This window comes from Thunnus maccoyii, chromosome 6, assembly GCF_910596095.1.
Source record: "Thunnus maccoyii chromosome 6, fThuMac1.1, whole genome shotgun sequence".
Classification (NCBI taxonomy): domain Eukaryota; kingdom Metazoa; phylum Chordata; class Actinopteri; order Scombriformes; family Scombridae; genus Thunnus; species Thunnus maccoyii.
In genome coordinates, this window is record NC_056538.1 from 29,948,930 (window position 1) to 29,972,118 (window position 23,189).

Below are 23,189 nucleotides of genomic sequence, written 5' to 3' on the forward strand. Positions count from 1 at the left end.
AATAAAGAATATAATATTCAGATGAATTGCTGATTTTAAATATATTCCTGATCTTTACTTCAGTGGAAACTGTATGTTTCACCTCAATAACTGTTTATCACATCAGACAGTTCCTCAGTGAATCCAAGATGTGTAATGTTAGAAAAATCTGTCAAATCAAAGCATAGAAGCGAAGCAAATGGTGTTTTTTTTCTGTGGCAGTGAGAAAAAATCTCTGCCACCTAAAGATGTGTTGATGTGTTTTTACATTTTCTATCATTTGACACCAACAGAAGTGGAGCTGAGTAGTTGGCATTAGCAACGGTAGCCTCCCTGCCTGAACAGATAAAGAAAAAACTGCCACCTGCAACATGAAATCTAAGCAACCAGACATGTATTATCTTTGTTCTTATTTCCTTTGCCCTACTCAGGTCTCTCTTGCAAAAGAGATCTTGATCTTAATGAGATTACCAGAAAAAAAAACAAAAAATCCACAGTAGTGAGCAATGAGCAGCAGCAGCAGCAGCAGCAGTCAGTGAGGGCATGCTGTACCTGTCTGACTGCACCAGTCTGTAGATCTTCCTGGGGTCTGTGGTTTCCTCCAGCACCTCAGTGAAACCGTGTCCTTTCCTCTGCCAGCCATGACGCCACACTGCTAACAGTGTGTCCTCAAAATACACTGGATGAACAGACAAACAAACAGAGTTAACGCTGAGCTACAATCATTTATGATTTGGTCATGATGGACAAAAATCTAAATCAATGCAGCAGAACCAGAGATATTGTCTTTTTTATTCTATTCATTCTTCATCCTTCATTCCAATACAACTCAATTGCAATTCGGGTGTGGTTTGCTACTAGCTGATAACGTAGCCTAGCAGAGGTGAGGTCTGGTAACCTCACTTCTTTCAGTCCCAACTGACACTCACTTGAAGATATTTATCAGATTTCACACAGCTTCCTCTGGAGCCACAAAAGATTTTTTTTTTCACATATGCAGTCGTGCTTCCTGACACCTGTAAACAGACTCTGATGTGTTTAATTGGTGGACTTCCCCTTTAACTGTCACTGGTTTTGTGGCTGCATGTACTCACCTATAGACTCCACTTCATGAGAGAAGGTGGTCTCATATAGCGTAGACCTGCTGCTCTTCAGCTCCCCCTCCAGGCCTACTATATGTACTGACCCTGTGGAGGAGAGACGGGTAGTCGTGAGATTATCATCTGCTACATCAGTGTGGAAATATGGAAGTAGATTAAACATAACACCGTTATAAATCCCATTATCACAATTATTGCCAGATTCTAACCTTGTTTAGCAAACACCTGAACTCAACAATCTATACCTGAACATTTCTCACCTCACTTTAATTTAACTGCCACACAGCTTCTTCCCATAACTGCACTGAATTTATCTGAATTCTTTTATTACTATTATTAATGTACTTTTACCATCAGAGCACCGGTGGGAAACAAAACCCCTCAAACTCTGACAGTTTTAGGTCTGCCTGATGAAGAGAATGACTTTTTCACCTTGTTACCTAATTCTCCAACACAACACAACACAAACCTATTGAAGAATAAACACCAACCAAATTATATTTTATTTCTTTTTATTATTATTTATTGATATTTTCATATCAATATCCTGATTATTTTAACCTTCATACAAATAATCACTGTACAATAATCACTGCTGCAGGAATTTGACCAAGTGAGACCATAATAGATACATAATATCATGATATATTGCACCATAATAGGCTGGGTGTCCTGTATTATATGATGGGGGTGGACACATTAATATGAACACCTGTACAATCTAATGCAACCCGACACAAAAACCATGGAAACCATTGGAAAACCATGCAACAAATGGTCTCTTCTGAAACTGATGATGTTCAGTGTGTCAAAGTATTTGTGAGGTCAGAACTGGCAATATTATACAGGTACTTGTGTTGATATGTGCTCTTTTATAATGTCTGATAAATATTGTGTATTGTGAGTCTTTTAATATGAAAAGATATTAAAAGAAACTTGGATTTACTTACTTTCTACGAGGACGAGCAGTGAGTTGGGGTCCAACTGGTTTACTTGAACTACATCCGGGCAAGGTTTCTCTGCAAGAACATACACACACAAACACCATCATCAGCAACAACAACAACAATAAACAAATAAACAACAGCTGGTGTAAAATGCAGAAATTTTTCTGGGAATTCAGATCACGGTGGGTTGTTTGTACCTCTTTGCATTCTAAAGTCCACTTACCCAAGCCAGAGTTGGTAAACCAGGAAGTGTTGGAGTTGAGGTTGATGTATTCTACATTGACCGGCACGTTGGGGCTGGACCCCCGAGAGACACCGATGCACACCAGCGGGTACTCATGATGGGGCGGCATCACCATCTCAAACACTCGCAAAGGGTTGGGCAGGGGGAAGTCGAAATTCTGCAAGTCAAGATTTTAATTTCTTTTTAAATGTCTTTGGGTATTTAGCTGTTTTTCAGCAGCCTATAAAGCAGACAGCTTAAGTGTTTTGCTCAAAAACACTTAAACTTGCAACCTTTCAGCCGCAGGATGGCGTATAACTCAGGGCACCAGTGAGTCTACCCTCAAAACCATAACCATTTTATGCTCAAAGGTCTAAAACTAGCTCATAAATTTAATGGTGACCATAAAATGTTTTATTTTCCTTCCAGTCATTTTATTAGTCGCTGTCAGTGTTAACAGTCTCATAAAAATGGTAAAAAGTTAAACACAGACAAGTAACAAAGATCAGCTGATGGAATTAGACTGTACGTCATCTAAACTTGCACATATTTTATGGTATATTGTTATAATGCACATGTATATCATATTTAGCATTTATGAGTTTTATTCTGCTCCTTTTCCTTATACTATCATATATAACTATTTAATTTACCCCCACAAAATTAGACTTAAACATTAAAATGTCAGAACATACAGGAACAATTAATGCTCTGGAAAATTATAATAATTCTTTTACAGTTTTCTGTCATTTTATATACAACCGGACAATAAATGGCAGATTTACTGGTAATAAAAATAATCTGCAGTTGCAGCCCTACATACCTTAATGAGCATGAACTTGTGCATCGGCTCGTACCACTGCAGCAGCACCACGCTGGACTCCAGAGCACAGCACAGGAACACGCAGCCTCGCTGCATGTTATCTGCTGCAGGGAGACATGACAGAACACGAGGTTTAATTGGTTATCTCTGACACACTCACATCAACACTGGAAAACTGCCTACTGTGCAGTATCTGCATCCTAATGGAGCTTCAAAATGAGAAATGAAGTTTAAAGGTACCCTGTGGAGTTTGTGCGGGTGGCACGATTCACCTCCCGCTGCTGGTATCACGCTGTTCAGCTGACTAAAGGATGGGTGCACAATTCTTCAAATGTGTCTTAAAATAATAGTCAGGTGTCCTTATGAACGGTGAAAGAGGTTTTCCTCGCTGTAATCATTCCTCCTGTTCATACTGGCTATTAAAAGATCCTTCAAATGTGCTTTCTGTGTGTCCACACAGTCATTTAGTGCAAATGTGAAGCTTATATGAGGCTTCAGCAGTCTGAGTTAGTCATATCAAGTGGATATCTGACACATTTACAGTCTTTTTAGCATCAAATTCCCTCTTTGTGTTTCCTCGGACAGTGTTTCCCTGTTGAGCTGCAGTGGAAGTCTAGTAACAAAAAGAGGAACTTTGGCACTAAAAAGACTGTAACGTTGAAAGATATCTACTTGATTTGACTCATTTGGATGACTGAAGCTTCATATTAGCTTCAGATAAACTTTTAAATACATTTTTACACAGAAGGAGGACTGTGGATTTTGTCCTCCATCACTTACATTGTAAGTGTATTATGAAGGGATCTTCTAATGGTCAGTATGAACAGGAGGAATGATTACAACAAGAAAAACATGCTCCTGACTTGGAAAAATTGTGAACCCGTCCTTTAATATCTAGTGATGGTAACGTGCAAACAAACATACCAGTGTGCCAACAAATGCAAGAGAGAAGCTGACTGCCATCTAGTAAACATGGATGTAATTTATGCACAATTTAAGATATTTCAAAAATCAGCTTTGCAAATGTTTCTTGAGGAAGGAAATTCAACATGTTTGTTAAACCTCAAGGACAAACACACACGACGTGTTTTTGGTGAAAAACACTGAACTGAATATAAACTGAACTTTTGCTTGTTTACAAGAAAACTCCACAGGGCACCTTTAACTTCTCGCACTAGCAGGCAGCCAATTTGGTTTTTGAAAACATCAGGGAGGCAGAGAGGTGTAAAAGAAAGAAATTTAGAAACCTTTCCACTACATCAACTAATCAACTACATCTGAACACATACACACACAAAATATAAAACACTATTTGGTCTTACCAACTGAGCAGGTCCTGCAGCCTTTGGTATCAGGTATTTTACAGGTCACTGCACATTTCCTGATAACAAAATAAATAAATAATTTTTTACTGAAGAATTAATTGGCATAAGCAGATGTGTTGCAGTGTTTCGAGACAAACTTTTCAAATTAAATAAAAGAGAACAGAAAATGAAATGCAGAGAAAGTCCAGCGTTACCTAGGTAACAGCCGGTGAGTCGGCAAGGAAACCATCCTCTGGTCTTTCCGAGCCTGTTCATACAACTCCTTCAGTGAATGGGAGTGAAGCTGCGATGATTTACCTGTAAACACATCATGCATTCATTGTTTCTTGACCTAAATTAAGTCACAGCAGAAGAAGAGAAGCAGAAATCCTTTGAGCTGCTAATTAAAACATGTCTGGTGCTTTGTTAGCAGCTCCACAATATGTTCTTTAAAGTTTCCAGTGAGACTCCTGGTGTCTCACCAAGAGCTAAACAAGGCTCCAGGTCTTATTTAACACTCTTCTCTATTTACCTGATACAGACATGAGGACGTTATTAATGATGTAGACCCATGTACACTTCCCGGGATACAACTGAAAGAGAAAGAGAAGACATTCATTCATTCACTGCTTCCTTATTGCTCCAGTGTCTCTTATTTTTTGTTGCTTTTGTAAGAGCCTTTCAAGTGTGACAAGTATTTTAGTCTGTCAGACTCATCGCCAATATTTTTTTCTGGGACCACTGAGGGGAACAAAAGTTTGGCCAAAACAACATTACCAACAACCCAAAGTAAGATATTGCTGCAGCTCTGCAGTAAATTAGAAAATGATCCTACCAGCTCCATCGTGGCCTCTGAGCTGTTGAGGTTCAGGGTGTAGATTCCTTCCTCTGCTCCCAGGATCAGATGCCGGTCTGAGGAGGGAGGGGAGGGAAGAGACACAGACTGGTCAGACAGATAAAAACACAAGTCTGATAAAGATGAAAGACAGCAGAGAATTTACTGAGTGCTTTATTCCAGGATACAACCTTTGGTAGTCGGGTTTTCCCAGGTTGTGGAGCAGTTGATTTTAAGAGGGCAGCCATGGAAGATCTTCTTAAAGTACACCTGGAGAAAGAGGTGACGGCGTCAAATTCATTTAATCCCCTCTACAGTAGTTTATATCAGTTATACATCTTCAAACCACTGCATGAAGTCTTGTTAGAATGACTATTTATCTGCCTTATCTACAAATAAACACCTGCTCACAATGATAATGCTAATGATAATTTGTTTAGTGTATTAGCAAGCTAGCACTAAGCAGAATTCATGAGTTTTGCAGGTATCTGGTTATAAACCAAAGTACAGTTAGGAGTTATTACAGTTCATCCTCTGGGAGTCATGAATGTGTGTACCGAATCTCACAACAATCTATCAAATAGTTTGTCAAGATATTTTAATTAAGAACTAAAAGTTAACCTTATGGTGGCGCTAGAGGAAAAACCAAAGGGTCATCAAGGTCATTAGAAGACATCATCTGGGGAACATTAATGTCTAAAACCAAATTTTGTGCCAATTCATCAAGTAGATGTTGAGATATATTACAGCATAAGTCAAAACTTTGACCTGTTGATGGTGCTGGAAAGGTCACCAAAATCATTATATATACATATATAGACCATGAATGTCTGTACAAAGTTGCATCAATCCGATTAATAGTTGTAGAGATTTTTCAGTTTGGACCAAAGTGGTGGAAAATGAGCCACTAGCACGGCTACAAAAAATGAAACATAAAAATATTACAAAAGGGTATCACTACACAGAAGCATTTTGTGTTTAATATTTTAAAAAAGATGTAAATTACTCAACAGTTTTGTCTGCTGGGCCTTTTTGAATGTTTTATATGGATCCCAGATGTGAAAGATCCAACCTTATCATCTTTAAACTCAAGATATTGTAATAAATATCTGGATCCTGCTGGATTTTAAGCACTGACAGTCTCCCTTGGGTAAAGAGACGGTACACACATGTGCAACAGTCTGAAAACATCAAACACCACCCCCCAACATCTCAAGACAGTAGAGATATATGAGGGGAGGGGGATTTTTTTTTTTTTTTTTGGCAAAGCAATAGGAACTCACAGGAGGTTTCTTCATAATGGGGCTGACACACTCGGCAGGGTCCTGAGAACAAGAAAGGAAAATCTGATGATGAGTGTGTCAGGATGTGATAACAAGGGGAAAGAGAAGATGTGGATAATCAAAAAGGAAATGGAAAGACATGTGACTCATTTTCCTTCATTATCTACAGCTGAACATGAGCTTCTGTAAAAGCAATCTGTTACTTTTGGGGATATTTTTACTATAATAGCAGCTACTGGGTGTCGGTAAATCCTGTTCTAACTAGTGTATAGTGTGACTGGAGGTGCACCAACATTTAAGAGTTGAACAGACACTCTCAGGCAAAGAGCTACGAAAGTGAGTGAGTGAGTACAAAGAAGGGAAAAAAGAAATCCTTTTCCATATTTTATATCCTCTGTTCTACCTTTGTTAGGGGCGTCCGTCTGCGTATGCCTTTAGGGGGGAGCTCAGGAGGGAGGAGGTCTGCCGGGTTCTCATTCAGGTGGACAGGGAGGGACGGAGGATCTGGATCACACACATAAACACGCAGTGAGAAACTGTGTGATGTAATTGGCACTGCATTCATGTAAAAAAGGTATTTTCTGTTATGTTCTACAGTTTCTTGGACTTTTTTCTAGACTATCGTGTGAGTGGATGTGTATGTGTGTGGGTGCTGGTTTCTTTCAAACTATGTAGCACATCCTTTATACTGCAAGGATACAAAACAGAGACGCTTAGTGCTGGGGAACTTATTCTCTGCTGGTGGAAAGATCAAAGGTCGAATATGTTAAAGCTCAAAGCTTTACTTAATCAGTCCATCAGAATAAGTTAACATCAGGCTGAAACAGCAGTGTTTTGCTGCCCTCTCTGGTTAAAAGTTTTAAAAGCTGCCTCACTTGTGAACATAGGCAGCATCACTGATGGGTGTGTTAGGAAGTGTGCTCTGGTGCACACCCAACAGTGATGTCACAGCTTCCTGTTAGTTAAAGTTAAAGCCACCGGAGGTCAGTAAAAGAGAAGATTCTCATGGGATGTCAAGTTACTCTTTAATGTTTGTACCAATGTGAAAATATTAAAAATATTGCAAAAGCAATATCAGCTATATTGTGTATGTTGGTATTGAATTCCTTCAGCTGTGCCTATAATCATGTGACTTACATACAGTAGAAATGTCCGGTGGCTCACCTGAGTGTCGTGTGGACCGTGGTTGGGGCGTAGGTCGGACATGCGTCCCGCTAGAGGTCCTCATGAGAGGAGTGGGGGCGTACAGCGAGCAGGGTTTCCTCGCCCGATCGTCATCCCCCGCCATGCTTTCCTCTGAGCTGGTCCGCGCTTTGGGCTGCGCACATAAAAACATACAAACATGTGTCTTTACATAAAGATTTTTATGAACTGGTGTGGTTGTATGAGTATCTATAATCAGTCATGCATGAGTTCTTCTATCCATGTATCAGACAATGATCCTGTTAATTAATGAAATTTCCAAGTAATACGATAAAATATACAAACTCCTAATTGAGTAATAAGTTCCATATCCATAAAACTACTAATATTAATAGTCAAATAACATTGCTAACTAATATTTAATAGTAGAATAATATAAAGAAAAACATAAAAATTGTCACTTATACAAAAATTTGTTGTCAAATGTGGTATGACCTCTGATGTTTTTGGTGATTTTGAAATTATTTAACACCTTACATTTGAAATTTTGGTCTTTACATGAATGTTATAAAATCCAAGAATGTAATAATCATGTAATAAAAGTTATAATAACAAATATGTTTCATTTTCATTATGTTTTTTCATGTAAATAGGATGTAATAATACTTTTAATAATACTTTGGTTTAACCTTCACAGTTTGTCACTGTAATAAACACACATATAAAACAACGTTCTATATATAGATTTGGTTATTTGTTCCTTATCGAATTGATAATCACCTTCGGAGGAAGTGGAGGTGGGGTTTCATTAGTGGGCATGATGACACTGTTGGCAGAGAGAGGTTTCGGTTCAGTCTGATGTGTTTATGATGCAAATACACATTAAAACAGATGTGACAGTTTTTTCTTTGGCAGTTTACCTGGTGGCTTGTATCGTAGGGCTGCAGTGGACAAAAGACAGAGAGAAAATGTCACTGTAGTTAATTAAATTTATTCATATAATCGACTGTTAATAAAGAGAAAAACATGAGGAAATAACAGCTGGGAATAAAGTCACAAGCATTAGTTTTTTTTCTGAAGTAACTACTGTCCTTAGCTAGAAAAAATTCTATGTGATTGTGTGAGTTTGTAAAATATATGGAGCTGCTAACATTGCGTAAGAGTTCAAATTCAGGCTACTGCAGTGTTTTGGAATTAATCATTTATATGCTGTGTATTGTAATTGTGTGATGTCGTCCTTACATATCCACATCATCGTAGTCATCATCTGAGTCTGTGTCCTGGTCCCTGATAGAGAGAGAGAGAGAGAGAGAGAAGTTAAGTATTTATGCAGATTTCTTATTGATATTTAATGTGACTCCATGTCTGTGACTGATTCTATGATCTACTTACCTCATCGGACTCTTGGTAATGCTGGGTGATCCCACTGAAACCCTTAACTGTAGAGAGAACATTTTATAAAAGGTTACAGTCTATACAGTCTCATACAAACGTATAAATGTATGAAAAACAAGGAGGTAAAAAGAAGAAACCAGAAAACACAGAACCCAAAAGTCACAAATTCTCATTTTACACCCCTCTGTTTGTTGTGGCAAATTAATATTTTATGATAAATATAGATTTTGTGCTCAAATATACGCTTGGAAAGACTCCATCTCTCTCACAGGAAACAAACGAGGACTCAGAGTTTTCTCTCTGATGAGTCCTGTAGTTCTTGTTGACATTAACAGGACATAACAGAGGTGAATTTTGATGGAGAGATCTATTTATTGTTTGTGTGCCTGTCTCAATGTCAGCAATGTTGACTTTTAATAGATTGTGATATTACCAGTTTGGAAATAGCTAATATTTACTTTGCAACACTGACAGTGATCAAGATAGACTGTGCACATCACTAGTTGTGTCCTGTAGGGGCACCATGTACAGTATGTATATATCTATACAATATGCAATATATGCACATACTATATGTACATGTATACATACATATTAATACATTCACAGTACAAGTTGAATCTATGTATGTATGTACAATTATATGTATGCTTGTACTTTATGTGCACACTGCTGGTAAGTATGTATTTATATATGTGTGTATCAATGTACTGTATGTTTGTTCATACATGCATACTGAACATATAGTACATTTATGTTTGTATGTGCATATTGTGCATATACAGTATATGTTTGTATACATGGATGTATGTCTAACATTAAATGTGACATAAGCTTACCGTGGTGTCTGGGGATTGTTTCTTCATAGGTCTCTGAGTATAAATCTGTTCCACTGAGAAACATTAAAAATTTCAGTCACATTTTTCACAATTTAGAAACTTCAATAACAGCATTTGCAGTAGTGACTTGTATTCTTTCAACAGGATCATAATCATCCAATAAATAAATAAAGACTAACAAGACTGAAACAGATGTGTCTAGTTAGCAGAATGACTTGATGTGATCCCCAGTTTATTCACACACCTTCATTAACATACATATATATAAGATGAAGTACTGAGAACACAAGTAATAGACATACAAATAGTGGTACAACAGGTGAATAGTTTGTGCTCCATATCATGTGATCGTGGTCTTGAGTCAAAATAAATGAATGAATGAAAGAAATATCATCATCTCTATCTACTGTATATGGATCTAAATACAAACACCTTTGGTATTGTGAGTATTCATGTTGCTATAAACAGATTAAGTTTGTTATTTACTGTTTACATTGTATCCACATACTATATATTATATATACTATAAAACTAAATGTGCATATGCTGTGATGAATCACTAAGCTGTTCAGTTGTAAAAGATGCTGACAAGAAACATTTGAGAAAATCAGATGAAAAAATATATTCAAAATGTATATATTATATATATATTATACTGAGAAAAGGTATGTTTTCTTACAGCTAATGTCAGAGTTGGTCCTCTCTGCCCGGTTGTGTTTGTTGATAGACTGGATCCTCCTTAAAGATCCAGGCACTACCACCTTAAATCAACGAGAAAACATCTGGTTAATGATATCAGAGTCTATAATCTCAGCTAGAACAGACATCCATGGCCATCAGTTGGCTAAAAATGTATTTTAATGCTTTATTTCTAATGTAAAATCAAATTAAACCCCCCAAAATGTAAGTAATGGATTTAAATAAGACATTAAAATATATATTTTTTGCTTCATCTACAATGAAGATACTGATAGCTTAAGGCTGAATCATGATGACCGTGACCAGGCTCTTCAGTTTATAAAAAATTAGGTGTTAATAAGAATCTAGTTAAAACCTCCATCTCGTCATCGTCTGACACCAGGCTGGTCTTCAGTTTCTCAGGGTGTCTGAACTTCTCCAGCAGGTCCAGGGTCAGCTCCTGGTTCAGGCACTGCTGGGTCAAAAACATGTGCTGCAGAGAGGGAAGAGGATGGAGAGGAGACGGAGGGAGCAGAGGATGGAGACAGAGACGATCAGTACAGCTGACGAGAAACAGTGAATAAGCAGAAGTGAGATCCCGAAGACTGTAACCAGCAGGGCGGCGGTCTAAACTAGCTCAGTCCAGACCAAGTAAAGACAAAGTTTACAGGAGGCCAAGACCAAGGAGAGACTTCAAACTGAGTGAGATTGCATGACAACGTAATGCAGTCGCTAGATTTTTAACACAGGAAGACTGAACTGTGTTCCACTGTTGCTTTGAGTTTTAGAGGTGTAATATCTCTTTCAAGTCTCAGTAAAAATCAGTGCCGCTACATTTTCAGGGTCATTGAAAAACACATTACCTGCCTGTAACTACAAAAAAACCCACTAGAGTCTATCAGATTGTATCCTTCCACCGCAGCTCAGCAAAGAGCCACAAAGAGGGAATTTTGCACTAAAAAGACTGTAATTTTGGGAGATACCCACTCGTTATAGCTAACTCAGACTGTTGGAGCCTCATATTAGCTTCAGCATTTTTACACAGAAGAAGAAATTTGGTAAATAGTTTCAGGGCCGGTATAGAGACTAGACATCATTATAGTGACCAAGACCTTTATCCATGCACACATGACACATGACAGTATTGTATTAAGACAGACTTGTTGCAGAATTTGATGCAGAAATTGCACAATATAAACTTCTTTGAGCGTATGTGAGCAGTACTGACTGAGAGCATCTTGGCAGCGCTGGGTCTCTTCTTCGGGTTCCTCACCAGCATGGCCTTCACAAAGTTATAAAACGTGGAGGACCTGCAGACAGGAGATATGATGTAACATGTAATCTACATGTAATTACTGGAACAGGAATTATTTCAACATCAATACAACTTATCTACATTTGTTGCATATCATATGATTAATGTATTTTTATGAGCAGCTTTATCTTTATCTGACCTGCAGAGCTTTCATTGCAGATTATATCAGATTTAAACATTTCATATGTGTAAACTAAGAAAACTACATGTGATCATAACAGCTCGATTAACATTGAAGGAACCATTTGTTCCCATAATTAAATGATTAAATAAAATGTGGATATGATAATAGTGTGGTAAGTGGTTTTATTTACCATTTTGACTTGTCCTTCAGTTTAGGAGGCTGGTAGCCACTTTTGGACATCAGAAACAGGACCCTACAGGGAAAAATATGATCAATGAGAATCTGCATGTGCATAAAATGTCACATATATTTACACAGGTCTGGTCTGTCCTGTAACAGATGATGTTTGCAGGCTGGACCACCGTGCTTTGTTTTTTACACAACCACACCATGGGCGCAGACGCTGGGACACACGATGACATCAAGTTCCAGTACAAAGACAAGACTTCACACTCAACCAATAAAAAATGTTTAAAAAAAGGCCTTGACACCAGTGATAACCAGCGAGTCATGACTTCCCTTGAACTCTGGTCTTTTTCTCTAAATTGGGACGTCACCTTCTTTCCTGTGCAGTGCACTGACTGCAGCAGAGATGCAGGCAGACATGTTCTACCTGTTGATACGTGGTGTCCCTCACCTCGTCTTTTCACTTGGTAGCAACGAACCTCACCGGGAGGATGTCACACACAGGATGTTTATTTTATCATCGTGAGCATCAGTATTGCCTCGTGTTAACAGTTAGAACACCAGAACTACTTGAAAACAGAAAGTAACTGGGACACTGGTTCTGGAAAGAGGTTTTTATGAGCCATTTTCCTGTTTTATCAGCACCATAAATAAGATGAGACTTAATTGATCCCCACAGGAGACATTTACATTCATTGATGAGGCATGTATTATGTAGTTAATGGTAACAACTGTGCACCATCTGACCAATCAGAATCAAGCATTCACAGCGGTTAGATTATTACTGGGAATACTTGGGGAACACGTAGCCACTGAGATTTCTTGAGTCTGATTGGTCGAACGGTGCTCAGCAGTTGCCGTTAACTGCATGGTAACGTAATTTTCACAGCTGGAAATCTCCATTTAGCTATTACTAGGCAACACTGCAATAATGCATGACGTGGAGGCTGATAATTACATGTGTGTATGTGCAGAGGTGTATAAATGTTCAGGCATGTGAGGGTGTGTCTTTCAGTGTGTGTATGTACCGCAGCGGGTGGACATCAAACAGTGGCGGCTGCAGCTCTGCCAGCTCTATGGCTGTGATGCCCACAGACCAGATATCACACAGTTCGTTGTAGCCGCCTTTAATCTCCACTGCTGCCACCTCTGGCGCCATCCTGAGGAAAGGAAGGAAACAGCAACAGGTGATTTTAACATCACAGATACAAAATATGATAAAGCAGAGTGGATGTATTACATGCACTTTTGTCAAAGGCAGAGCTGCTCTAAAGGGAAATAATCACATCAAACTATAGTCCGGTGAAAACAGCAAGAAGTGAAAGAAGAGGAAGCTTATTATGAAGCAAAACAATGATCCTACTAAATATAAAAGATTTTCTGGGTCAGTTACAGCAGTTACAAGATAGGAGCATGCATGCACAGGTCAGGTGCTGGGCTGAAAGTAAACAAATGTAGAAATAAACAAATAAACAGCTCACACACTGCAGGGCTCCAAAGTATACTTATTATTTATTGCACTGAGGTGATGTTTTTGAGCACCACTGCTCTTCATCAGACTGCTCACTTGAGTCAGATGTAATAAATAATAAGTGGACATTGGGGCCTTGCAGTGTGTGAGTTGTTTATTTGTTTATTTCTACAGTTACAGCAGTTTGCCTAAGTAAAAAACTATAGGACGTATACTGAATATCACTGCAGAAATGTTGTACTAGGCACATAAACATGTAATATATCATTTCAGTTGTTTCTCACAGCTACTTTTTTTGCAGTGATTTTTATTTAAACTGAGCTTTTGAGGTCTTTATATGTGTTATCAATTGAACACTATACATTATTTTATATGTGTTCAATAAGAGTTCTGTTCATGAGTTACCGTAAATGATATTGTATGCATAAAAAGCATTAAACAGTGTCTAGAAATGTACTTCCTGCACCTACATTTTCAGCTTCAGGTGTTTACAGGACAACATCAGAAGCTGCAGGTTGATCTCCGGGTATTGAACTTACCAATATGGCGTCCCGATGAAGGACATCCGCCGGGCCAGAGTGGCGGTGATCTGAGCTGAGATCCCAAAGTCAGCTACACAAAAAAGGAAGCATTAAAAATAATTAAAAAAAACACAATAGTCACTAATGCAACACCTGTTATATTTGATACAGAGTTAGTTTTGTTATGTCACTGCAGCTGGTGTGCAAATTAAAAACACAGCTGTGTGTTCAGACCAGGTTCTGTATCTTTTAATTTATTTCTGAGTTCATGCACACTCTCAGCCATGCATAAAACCACTTTTTTTGAAAAATATCTTTCATAATTTCTAAAATCGTTGTGTTTTCTTTGGATTATCCAAATAAATCATTTAATATTTCATCCTTTCTTGATTAAAACGGAAACCAGAGCGGTGCATCATCAAAAGGACCAATGCCTACCCTTATCACACTTTTGCTGATGAATAAAACCAAATATTAAGTGTGATTCAGATCACAACAAAACAACCTCTCCATCGGTTTTAAACACCGCGACGTAGGCCAATTCAACCCGTCAATAACAAACAAATTAACGAGGCAGCCGAGACGTGTTAATTGAGGTGTCAACTCTGGGGGAGGATGATTCATTTTAGCAGACAGTGTAAACATCTACTCACCCAGCTTGACCTCGCCCTGATCATTGAGGAGGATGTTGGCACCCTGCAGAAAGAGGACGAGAGAAACATAAACACAAACACAACCGCAGGAACACGTTATCATATCCAGACTCTCTTTCACCCACTCACAGATCTTTCACTAAACCCACGCAAGATGGAAATTTAAAAAAATCTGTTAACTTAAAAGCCTAATTGAAACTCATCACCTTATACCTAATTACTGATAAGCATTTGATGCATAACCTTCAATAAGCATAATTATTTTCTAGATTTTAATGTAAAGACACACTGCATCGTTTACTAAAATCGTTTTTCATCATAAAGTTATATGATGATAAGATTTTATACATGATGTTTTAATCATATCCGTCAGGAACATGCGCCTGTCGAACTCTTATCTTCTGCAAAGTGTACGTTATGTTCTTGTTTACATCTTACTCTTTGCTTGCTGCAGTGACCCAGTTTTTCCAACAGCAATCTTATAGTTCCATCTGTATTCTAATGCGTCTTACCACAAATAAATGCAAGATACAAAGTAAACAAACAAAAAAAAAAATGTAGAGTAAAAGTCACTGCTCACCTTGATGTCTCTGTGGATTTTCTTCTGTGCATGCAGGTAGTCCAGACCCTGCTCACACACACACACACACACACACACACACATCCTTATTATTATTATCAACTGTGTGATGTTTCAGATGATCAATAATAAATGAATACTGTAATAAATGTGACTTTACCTGTAGCATCTCCCTGCAGATGTATGCTATCTGTGACTCAGACAGAGGACCAGTCACTGTGGAACACAATTTACTTTTTATAATTCAGTTACTCAGATATTATGTTTCATGTGGTGATAACTCAAAGGAAAGTAGCGTTTATAGTCTGCACATGACTGGAAAATACAAATAAAGCCATCAAGATTCATTTCAATATTAATACAGTTGCGTAATGCTTATTGAGTGACTCAGGGAATGTTTTATATAACATATCAAAACTGGAAACTGAGACATTTTATAACTCAACGTGACGCCACAAATGAGCTCGTTTGCACAAATGTTAATAAGGGGGATTGAAAGAACATTTAGGTTTTTTTTTTTGCAGTCTGGGTTTTACTTTTGTAAATGTGGATGTGAAAACATTTTACTGACCAGTTTTACTGTAGAGAGACACAGAAACCACATGTGTGTGATCAGACAGGTTTCACAAAGGTCCAGTTTAACCAAATCATCTAAACCACTACTAGAAAACAAACCTGCTGTATACTCGTCTCTTTTCATCGTCCATTTCCTCGTTAATTCCCTGTTGATTCCTTTGTTAAATCATGCGTGCAAGTGTCACGGTGCCCGTGTGTCTGCAGTAAAAGTTGTGACTAATCTTTTGGTAACATTTGCAAATTGATAGTGCTGATTTCCTGTTTTTGCAAGAGATAATAAGACAGGAGCTGTTACCAACATTAACACTGATTAGTCATTTTTCTTATACAATAGGTTTCGAATTAAGTTTTTTTTGTCTGCATTTTTGTCCGACTTAAGGATCGGATGGTGTAAATGTTCTCGATTGAACATGTTATCTGAGGGATTTTATTTCTAGATATATATAAATATATATATTTATATTTATAATCCAATTGCATCAGATGAATAAAAATATAATCTCATGAAGGCAGTTTCCTCATGGTGGGTTTATCAAACATCAGCCACCCACACACACACACACACACACACACACACATACACACACACACACACACATACACACACATACATTCCTACATTACTAACAGTGGACTATCACTCTACATCGACCAAGTGTGGACCTCTGTTTCTGCTCATTTTAAAAGAACAAAAATAGAATAGAAAGTTTACTTTTAAGGTCTTTTCCCATAATATTACTGTAAATGTGCTTTTTTAGAGTGGACTTGCATCCTTGTGTGATGTCTACCTATCAAAGAGAGGACCTCCATATACTGCGGTGCAACTGTCTGTACTCATTCTTTCACCAAATGAGTGTTTTTTTTTTTACCACAAAGACTTTCACACACACACTCACCATGATAGATATCCTGGAGGGAGCCTCCTCCACAGAACTCCATACAGATCCACAATTTATTGGCTCTGGAGATAGAAAAGAAAAAAAAAAAGTTAATTGCTGTTATCTGAGATTAATAAGCGAGCGAGAGAGAAAACGCAGCTTACCGTATGTAGCTGCCATAATATGCCACTATGTTGGGATGTTTGCAGCTTTTCACTATGATGATTTCCTGCTGGATGATAGAAAAATCATCCTCTGTGGGACCAGAAGAAGAGAGAGAGAAGATACGTTACACATGAACAAAGGTGTAATCAGTGAATATTCAGGTCGAGCACCAGCCGGTTACAGGTCGTACTTAATATAAGAGGGCAAACAGAGCAGATATATGAACGTGTGTAGCCTAAAGTAACTGAAACTGAAAAGGAGAAGAGGGTCAGAGTGGGCTGACCCAACCACAAATACATTTAGGGACAAATTAAAGTTTTCCTTCATCTCACCACTTTGTCACATTCTTGATATGAACCAAACATGAGAAGACAGTTGAAGTTAAAGCAAAGGTCAAGCTTATAAATATCTTAAATATGTTTTAACTCCCACTTATACCCCCCTGTTTCTCATCTGGAAACATGGTGAAACCTCCATGCAAACAAAGGTAGAGAGGACAGAACAAGGTCAAATCTGACTTTCATGTCCTCAGATGTCATTTATCTGTCATTCTTTATCCACCTAACATCCAGTTTGCCCTCTTTGTTCCCCTAAAGTATCTTTAAGGTTGTTAAATCTTATATATAACATACAGTACCAATCATAAGTGGGAAGGTGTGCCCAACACTCCTTGTTATTTATGGCTGAACTGTTCCATCCACTGGAAATGTTCTACTTGTCTTGTGCGTAATGTTTCCCCAACATTAAGCCTCACATATTTAGTATCTTTGGAAACTTTGAGGTGTCTATTGGCATTTAAAATGAAATATCTGTGGTTTGGAACAATGATTGACCCACAGGAAGGTCAGTGAGGTTTAAACGGTTAAACCAAAGAGTCGAGTTTCCATTTCCGCCTCACAACAGAATTTCAGGTAAATAAAATTAGTCAACGTGGTCTAAATAAAGAGGTCAGAGGGTGCTGCTTTGTCATTTAAGTAGAGCGGCTTTAATGATACATTCAATGATACACTGAACCGTTAGGCGTCTAATGGAAGAAAGTCGCAGCTTGTTTTCATTAGTCATTGCTGGAGTCTCATGATTTATAGCTTTGATTTGTATGATTTATGCCGCTGCCGTGAGAAATAATGACTCCCTTTGTCACTATGTGTGCGAGCTTTGCTCTTCCTCTTAATGTTTACTGCAGTCTAATGTTTTGTTAAAAGCTCCCTTAATGGAATCATAATGAGTACGGGAGCTGGTAATTGTGTTGCATTAAATCAAGTTTAGAGACTTTCAACAGATAAAGCTGCACTTGACACAAACCAGAAACATGTTTATTCCCTTTGTCCAGATCCCTCTGTAGCTCACTAACAGCACTGTGTTTGTCTTTTAGCATTTTAGCATCTTATATTGCAAAACGTTTATTAAAAAACAAAAAAAACACTGTACACTGTAATCACTAGTAACACTAAAACATCCACTCTACCTCCAAATCACATATATTTATTTTAGTTTAAAATACAAAATGTGCAATAACATAAGCCCCCCTTTTATTTATGTTTTTACATATTTATTATCTTTTCTTTAGCTTTAATATTATTTATCTTTTTCCTTTTCCCCTCACTTTTACATGCAGGCACATATGTAGATGAGCAGAGGAGTATAACCAGATGTATATACATAGATATGTGACTTTAAGGGTATATGTGCACATATATATATGGGTATAAATAGGAAGATACCGCTTTTGTTGTTTTGTGTTTTCTTTTTCTTTTTTGTTACTATGATGATGATGATGATAAAAACAAATATTTATCACAGCATTCTGTTCAATATCTATTTTAGCATTCCTGGCACTCTTTCACACCTTTGCACTATTTATATCCTGTTTACAGTTCACATAAATGGTTTCACCTGGAAATAAACACTGTGTGTTGTCGTCTGCTTGTTTTTTCTCTACGTCTATGTCTGATTTTTTATTTTTTTCACCCACATGCTTATACATGACAGTGATATGATCATGTCTTAATTATCTTTGTTCGGCTCGTTGTCCTCGTTTATCTGTCTGGAGATGTTCGTGTGTGACCACACTGCAAGCCATTAGAAACCACAGTCAGACTCCTTGTTTGTGTAAACATCCTTTGGCCAGTAAATTGTGATTCTGACAGTTTTAGTGCTGAAATGTGACATATGGGGAGGCGTAAATGCAAATAATGCATATGAAACAAAAGAAGAGACATTCAGATAATCTCACCTGGCTCCATCTTGATGACCTTAATGGCTGCCAGCTCTCCATTCTGCTTGTTACGTGCCTGAACACACAAACAAAACAACAACACAAAAACAGGTTTACTCTATAGCTGTCAGTACTGTGCGGTGTGTTTGAGTTGTGTTTTCCTGTGTGCCAGCAGGGTGGTATTTGCATGTTTGCTGTCCAGATCAGTGGAGTGCAGCAAACAGCCGACTGCACACCTCTTCGGCCTTAAAGACAAAATAAAAATACATCTACGGTAACACCAGCACATTTATAGCACTTATTCACACGCGTGCATGATGACCTTTAAAAGTGCTAACAGATAGTGTCAATTCTGTTTACTTATGTTATTAAAAATGGTAACCATAGAGACTGAGACACATGATTTCCTTTGTAGTTAAAATATTCTAAGTGATTCCAAGTCCTTTTTCTGACGTAATGGTTGACCTGACGAGAAGCTGGAAAAAAACAGACAAACCGTCCCGCAATAAGATTACAGTTGTTTTTTTTTTTTTTCGATTGCTTAGACACATTTCTTGAAATTATGCTCCATTTCCCATAACTCTAAACACGAAATGTTTAACTGCAGTCTCATCTTCACAAACCTGAAACGTCCATGTCAAAACCAAACTCTCCCCTCGAAACCATGTAATCTTACATCTAAACCAAACTTTGTCCCCCAGACGACACACAAAAACCATCAAATAGACATGAACTACAAGACATACGAGACACTACAGTAAAAATCTGTTACTGTAATGAATAATGGCGCTTATGGTTTTTCCCCCCAAACGAGCAAGATGAACACAATCTAAAGACACAACACATGTATACATTTTTTTTTTTTTAAAAAGTGTTTAATTCCTCAATGTACTGTGGTAAAATAAAGTCAGCAAGGGGAGAGTGTAATATCACACGCACACAAACTACATAGTTTAGACATGAGAGAACTGACGGCCCACTCAGTTCACTCAGAGGAAATACCCATTCACACTCTGCCACTCCAAAAATAGACAACAGTCATGAGAACACTCAGATCAGCGAGGACAGGACAGGTAATATACACTGTGACAACAGAAACTCCCCAGCCTCAGAGAGGGATTTTTAAAAACATGACACATTGAGTTTTGACCGACGCTTCCGTTCAAACGCGCCAAATATTACCCAAAAAACGTGCAGCCGGCGTGCACTGCAGAGTTGATGCCATACTCGATCACGAGGTTGGGACGACGATTAGAAGATAAAGATCTATACATAATGTGTGCTGTATTTAAAGTTAGAAGAGTAAGATGTCTTAAGATGCTAATTAAACGTGGAATACACTTTCCCCGAAATGGAAAGACGACTTTTTCTCAGACACGACTACAAAGCAGCCATCGCCACCTCCGCTGTCAAGGTGCCTACATTTGTTTTGACGGAAAATTAACCCCCCCCCCTCAACTGGCAGCTGACACTTTTCAGTTGGGGGTATCTCTTATGTTGGCGGTGGTCTGTGTTCTACCGAAAGTCTGCCTTTAAAGTTTAACATCGAAATGGCACAGTGGAAAGTCAGGGTGTTGTGGTCGCAGAGGAGGATGGTCATAAATAATCGTTTCACATTTAAAAGAGACATTTTTTTTATTTTCAGCTGGCGTTTTCCTTTTTTAACAATGACCGAAAACAAACATCACCTTTCCTCAAACTGATCTTAATCACTAAAATCACCGAATACAAATCTCTCACTTTCCCCTCGTAGCATCTAGACACACAGGTAGCTTCGTTTTATCTGCTGAGGTTTTGAGATATCTGCCTCTAAAGACTTCCGCCACTACCCCAATGATAATGGAGGTGAATAAAATTTGGTTTGTGGTTCTTCTCTGTGCTAAAAATTACATTTAAAAATCAACATATGTGAGCGGTGTGTCTTCTCAGAAACATGAGTGTCCCTGTTAATAAGGATGATACACTGACGTTGGAACTACTTTCCGATGAAAAGGTCTTTGAACTGGGCCAGAGTTGCTTTAATTTAAGGCTCCATTAAGCAATTTTTGACAAGAAAACAAACTTTTAGCAAACAGTTGCCAGTTAACACACCCAGAGAGCAACAGGAGCACTGGAGTCGTGTTTCTGGCCAGCTGATGAAATTTACACAAGTCCATTTTTCACTGGTCTAACTGGTCCACCAACTCCTGAGAAAAGTCTTGAGCTGCCAGATGCTACATTTTCTTTGCATACACTCACTGCAGTGAGAGTCAACATACAGTCTGTGCTAACTAGACATTAGGTGTTCATCTTCTGTAGGTTTAGTTCTCTTTCCTTGACAATATCAAAAATATCACTTAAGCCAGGTTTAACAACATGCATATTTTTTCAGGGAATGCCTGCTGCAGTTATCAAGCTGCATTTCTTCTACTGTGCATATGATTCTTCTGTAGTTTGTGCTCATGTCACTTGAGCGGTTGCGTTTAACACTAGACAGCGACGACCTTTTCTATGTGTCCCTGAAGCTCAGTGCAAGCTGTGGACTTCAGTCTGATGTCGACAGTTAGATGTGTTTTGGGTAAAGTTTAGTCATGTTTAGAGAACAGATTACATGTACCGGTAAAGTACCTTAATGGACGTTCATACAAAACATTTCTGGTTAAAACTGAGGCATAAAAGACTCAGTCATATTGTGCTGTACTCATGTGTAGAGTACAGTACAGACAAACAAAAGCATTGAGTGGATGAAAGGTAAGTAAGATCATGAAAGCAACAATGACAGTGGAAACACCGTTCAAGCAAATGAGTCTATGTGTGTGTGTTTTACTGTTTTAAGTGGGTGTGTGACATCAGAGAGGTCACAGAGAGGAAAGCCGCCCTGCGAGTGATCAGTAAACAACTAAACACACGCTACAGATATGGACGTCAGAGCGGAAGCCGCGGCCCTTCCACGGTAACATTTCCATCTCGATGTTCAGTAGTTTCATCTGATCAGTTCAGCGTGGACGGGTCTTTCCTTTCGCTGACCTCTGCGATGACACATAAACACAAAGCACAAACAAGTGCGGTAAATAAGTAATGTTGTAACACTTGGGATTTGTTGCTAAAGCGAACGAAACCGACAGATACGATCGCGCTCACAATCCACCTCGATAGAAACAAGAGAGGAGATGAGGACAAGTGTAGAAGTGGACGCTGTCTGCCTCCTTTAATGATAAATCCCTGACATTTGACAGATTAATATGAAAGGTCACAGGTACAAAGTGGTTGAAGTAAAAGGCTTGACTGATAATATTCCACATGGGAATTCTCATCAAACATGTTATACTTTAAAAAAGCAGTCGAATAAAATGATAGATTAATAAAAACACAATGCAAAGTGAGTTGTAATGTATACCGCACACGTTCAACACACAGACGTATCATTACCTATTTATACCAACAAACTTTAACCTGTAATCTCCGGTAATAACCCCTAATTCACCTAACCATAACCCAAAGCTTATTAAACCTTTAATCTAATGTTTAACCTCAATACTCCACTGAGCCTTTACCAAAACCCAACCCCCTCAACCACCAGTTTCTCAACATGTTACTCTCCTCGTTAAAGGAATTCATTTCTGGCAAATTCATTTATTGCTACTTTACTGACAGAGATGAGAAGATCAATACAGAGGTATTTCCATTACCTGTTTGGCCTAGTTTAGCAAAAGACCTGTGGTACAAGCTGACTCTTGGATGTATTAATGATTAGTTTGCTACTTAACGAGATAAAACAGACGGCTTTTGGAGTTAGATGTTATCTTTTTTTTTTGGAGAGTATCTGTTTCACCTCAGCTGAGTCTGTGTGCTAATCTGAGCGAGGCAAGTTTTTCATTCAGCATATCTTATACACAAAGGTAATTCATTCAGTATTTACAGAACGTAACAGATAGACAGATGAGTTATATAGATAAAGATGTCAGAAAGTGTGACAC

The 23,189-nt window shown here is 38.2% G+C and overlaps 1 protein-coding gene across 2 annotated transcripts in view; it reads right to left on the reverse strand.

Annotated features, from left to right (window-relative positions):
• Positions 1-23,189, reverse strand: part of LOC121898516 (mitogen-activated protein kinase kinase kinase kinase 5-like) — a 31,547-nt gene that overhangs the window by 1,221 nt on the left and 7,137 nt on the right. For both annotated transcript variants that reach the window (XM_042413664.1, XM_042413665.1), the window contains exons 2-31: positions 19,252-19,309; positions 17,018-17,108; positions 16,872-16,936; positions 15,560-15,615; positions 15,400-15,447; positions 14,820-14,862; positions 14,185-14,257; positions 13,203-13,334; positions 12,179-12,241; positions 11,778-11,859; positions 10,926-11,042; positions 10,551-10,632; positions 9,872-9,924; positions 9,030-9,076; positions 8,880-8,924; positions 8,558-8,578; positions 8,418-8,463; positions 7,659-7,812; positions 6,898-6,998; positions 6,495-6,536; positions 5,403-5,481; positions 5,212-5,288; positions 4,909-4,969; positions 4,592-4,694; positions 4,395-4,453; positions 3,073-3,176; positions 2,250-2,427; positions 2,030-2,098; positions 1,074-1,166; positions 532-658 (exon numbers count right to left, since the gene is read on the reverse strand). In XM_042413664.1, coding sequence (XP_042269598.1) covers positions 532-658; positions 1,074-1,166; positions 2,030-2,098; positions 2,250-2,427; positions 3,073-3,176; positions 4,395-4,453; positions 4,592-4,694; positions 4,909-4,969; positions 5,212-5,288; positions 5,403-5,481; positions 6,495-6,536; positions 6,898-6,998; positions 7,659-7,812; positions 8,418-8,463; positions 8,558-8,578; positions 8,880-8,924; positions 9,030-9,076; positions 9,872-9,924; positions 10,551-10,632; positions 10,926-11,042; positions 11,778-11,859; positions 12,179-12,241; positions 13,203-13,334; positions 14,185-14,257; positions 14,820-14,862; positions 15,400-15,447; positions 15,560-15,615; positions 16,872-16,936; positions 17,018-17,108; positions 19,252-19,309 — 2,369 coding nt within the window. The remainder of the gene's footprint in view (positions 1-531; positions 659-1,073; positions 1,167-2,029; positions 2,099-2,249; positions 2,428-3,072; positions 3,177-4,394; positions 4,454-4,591; positions 4,695-4,908; positions 4,970-5,211; positions 5,289-5,402; positions 5,482-6,494; positions 6,537-6,897; positions 6,999-7,658; positions 7,813-8,417; positions 8,464-8,557; positions 8,579-8,879; positions 8,925-9,029; positions 9,077-9,871; positions 9,925-10,550; positions 10,633-10,925; positions 11,043-11,777; positions 11,860-12,178; positions 12,242-13,202; positions 13,335-14,184; positions 14,258-14,819; positions 14,863-15,399; positions 15,448-15,559; positions 15,616-16,871; positions 16,937-17,017; positions 17,109-19,251; positions 19,310-23,189) is intronic.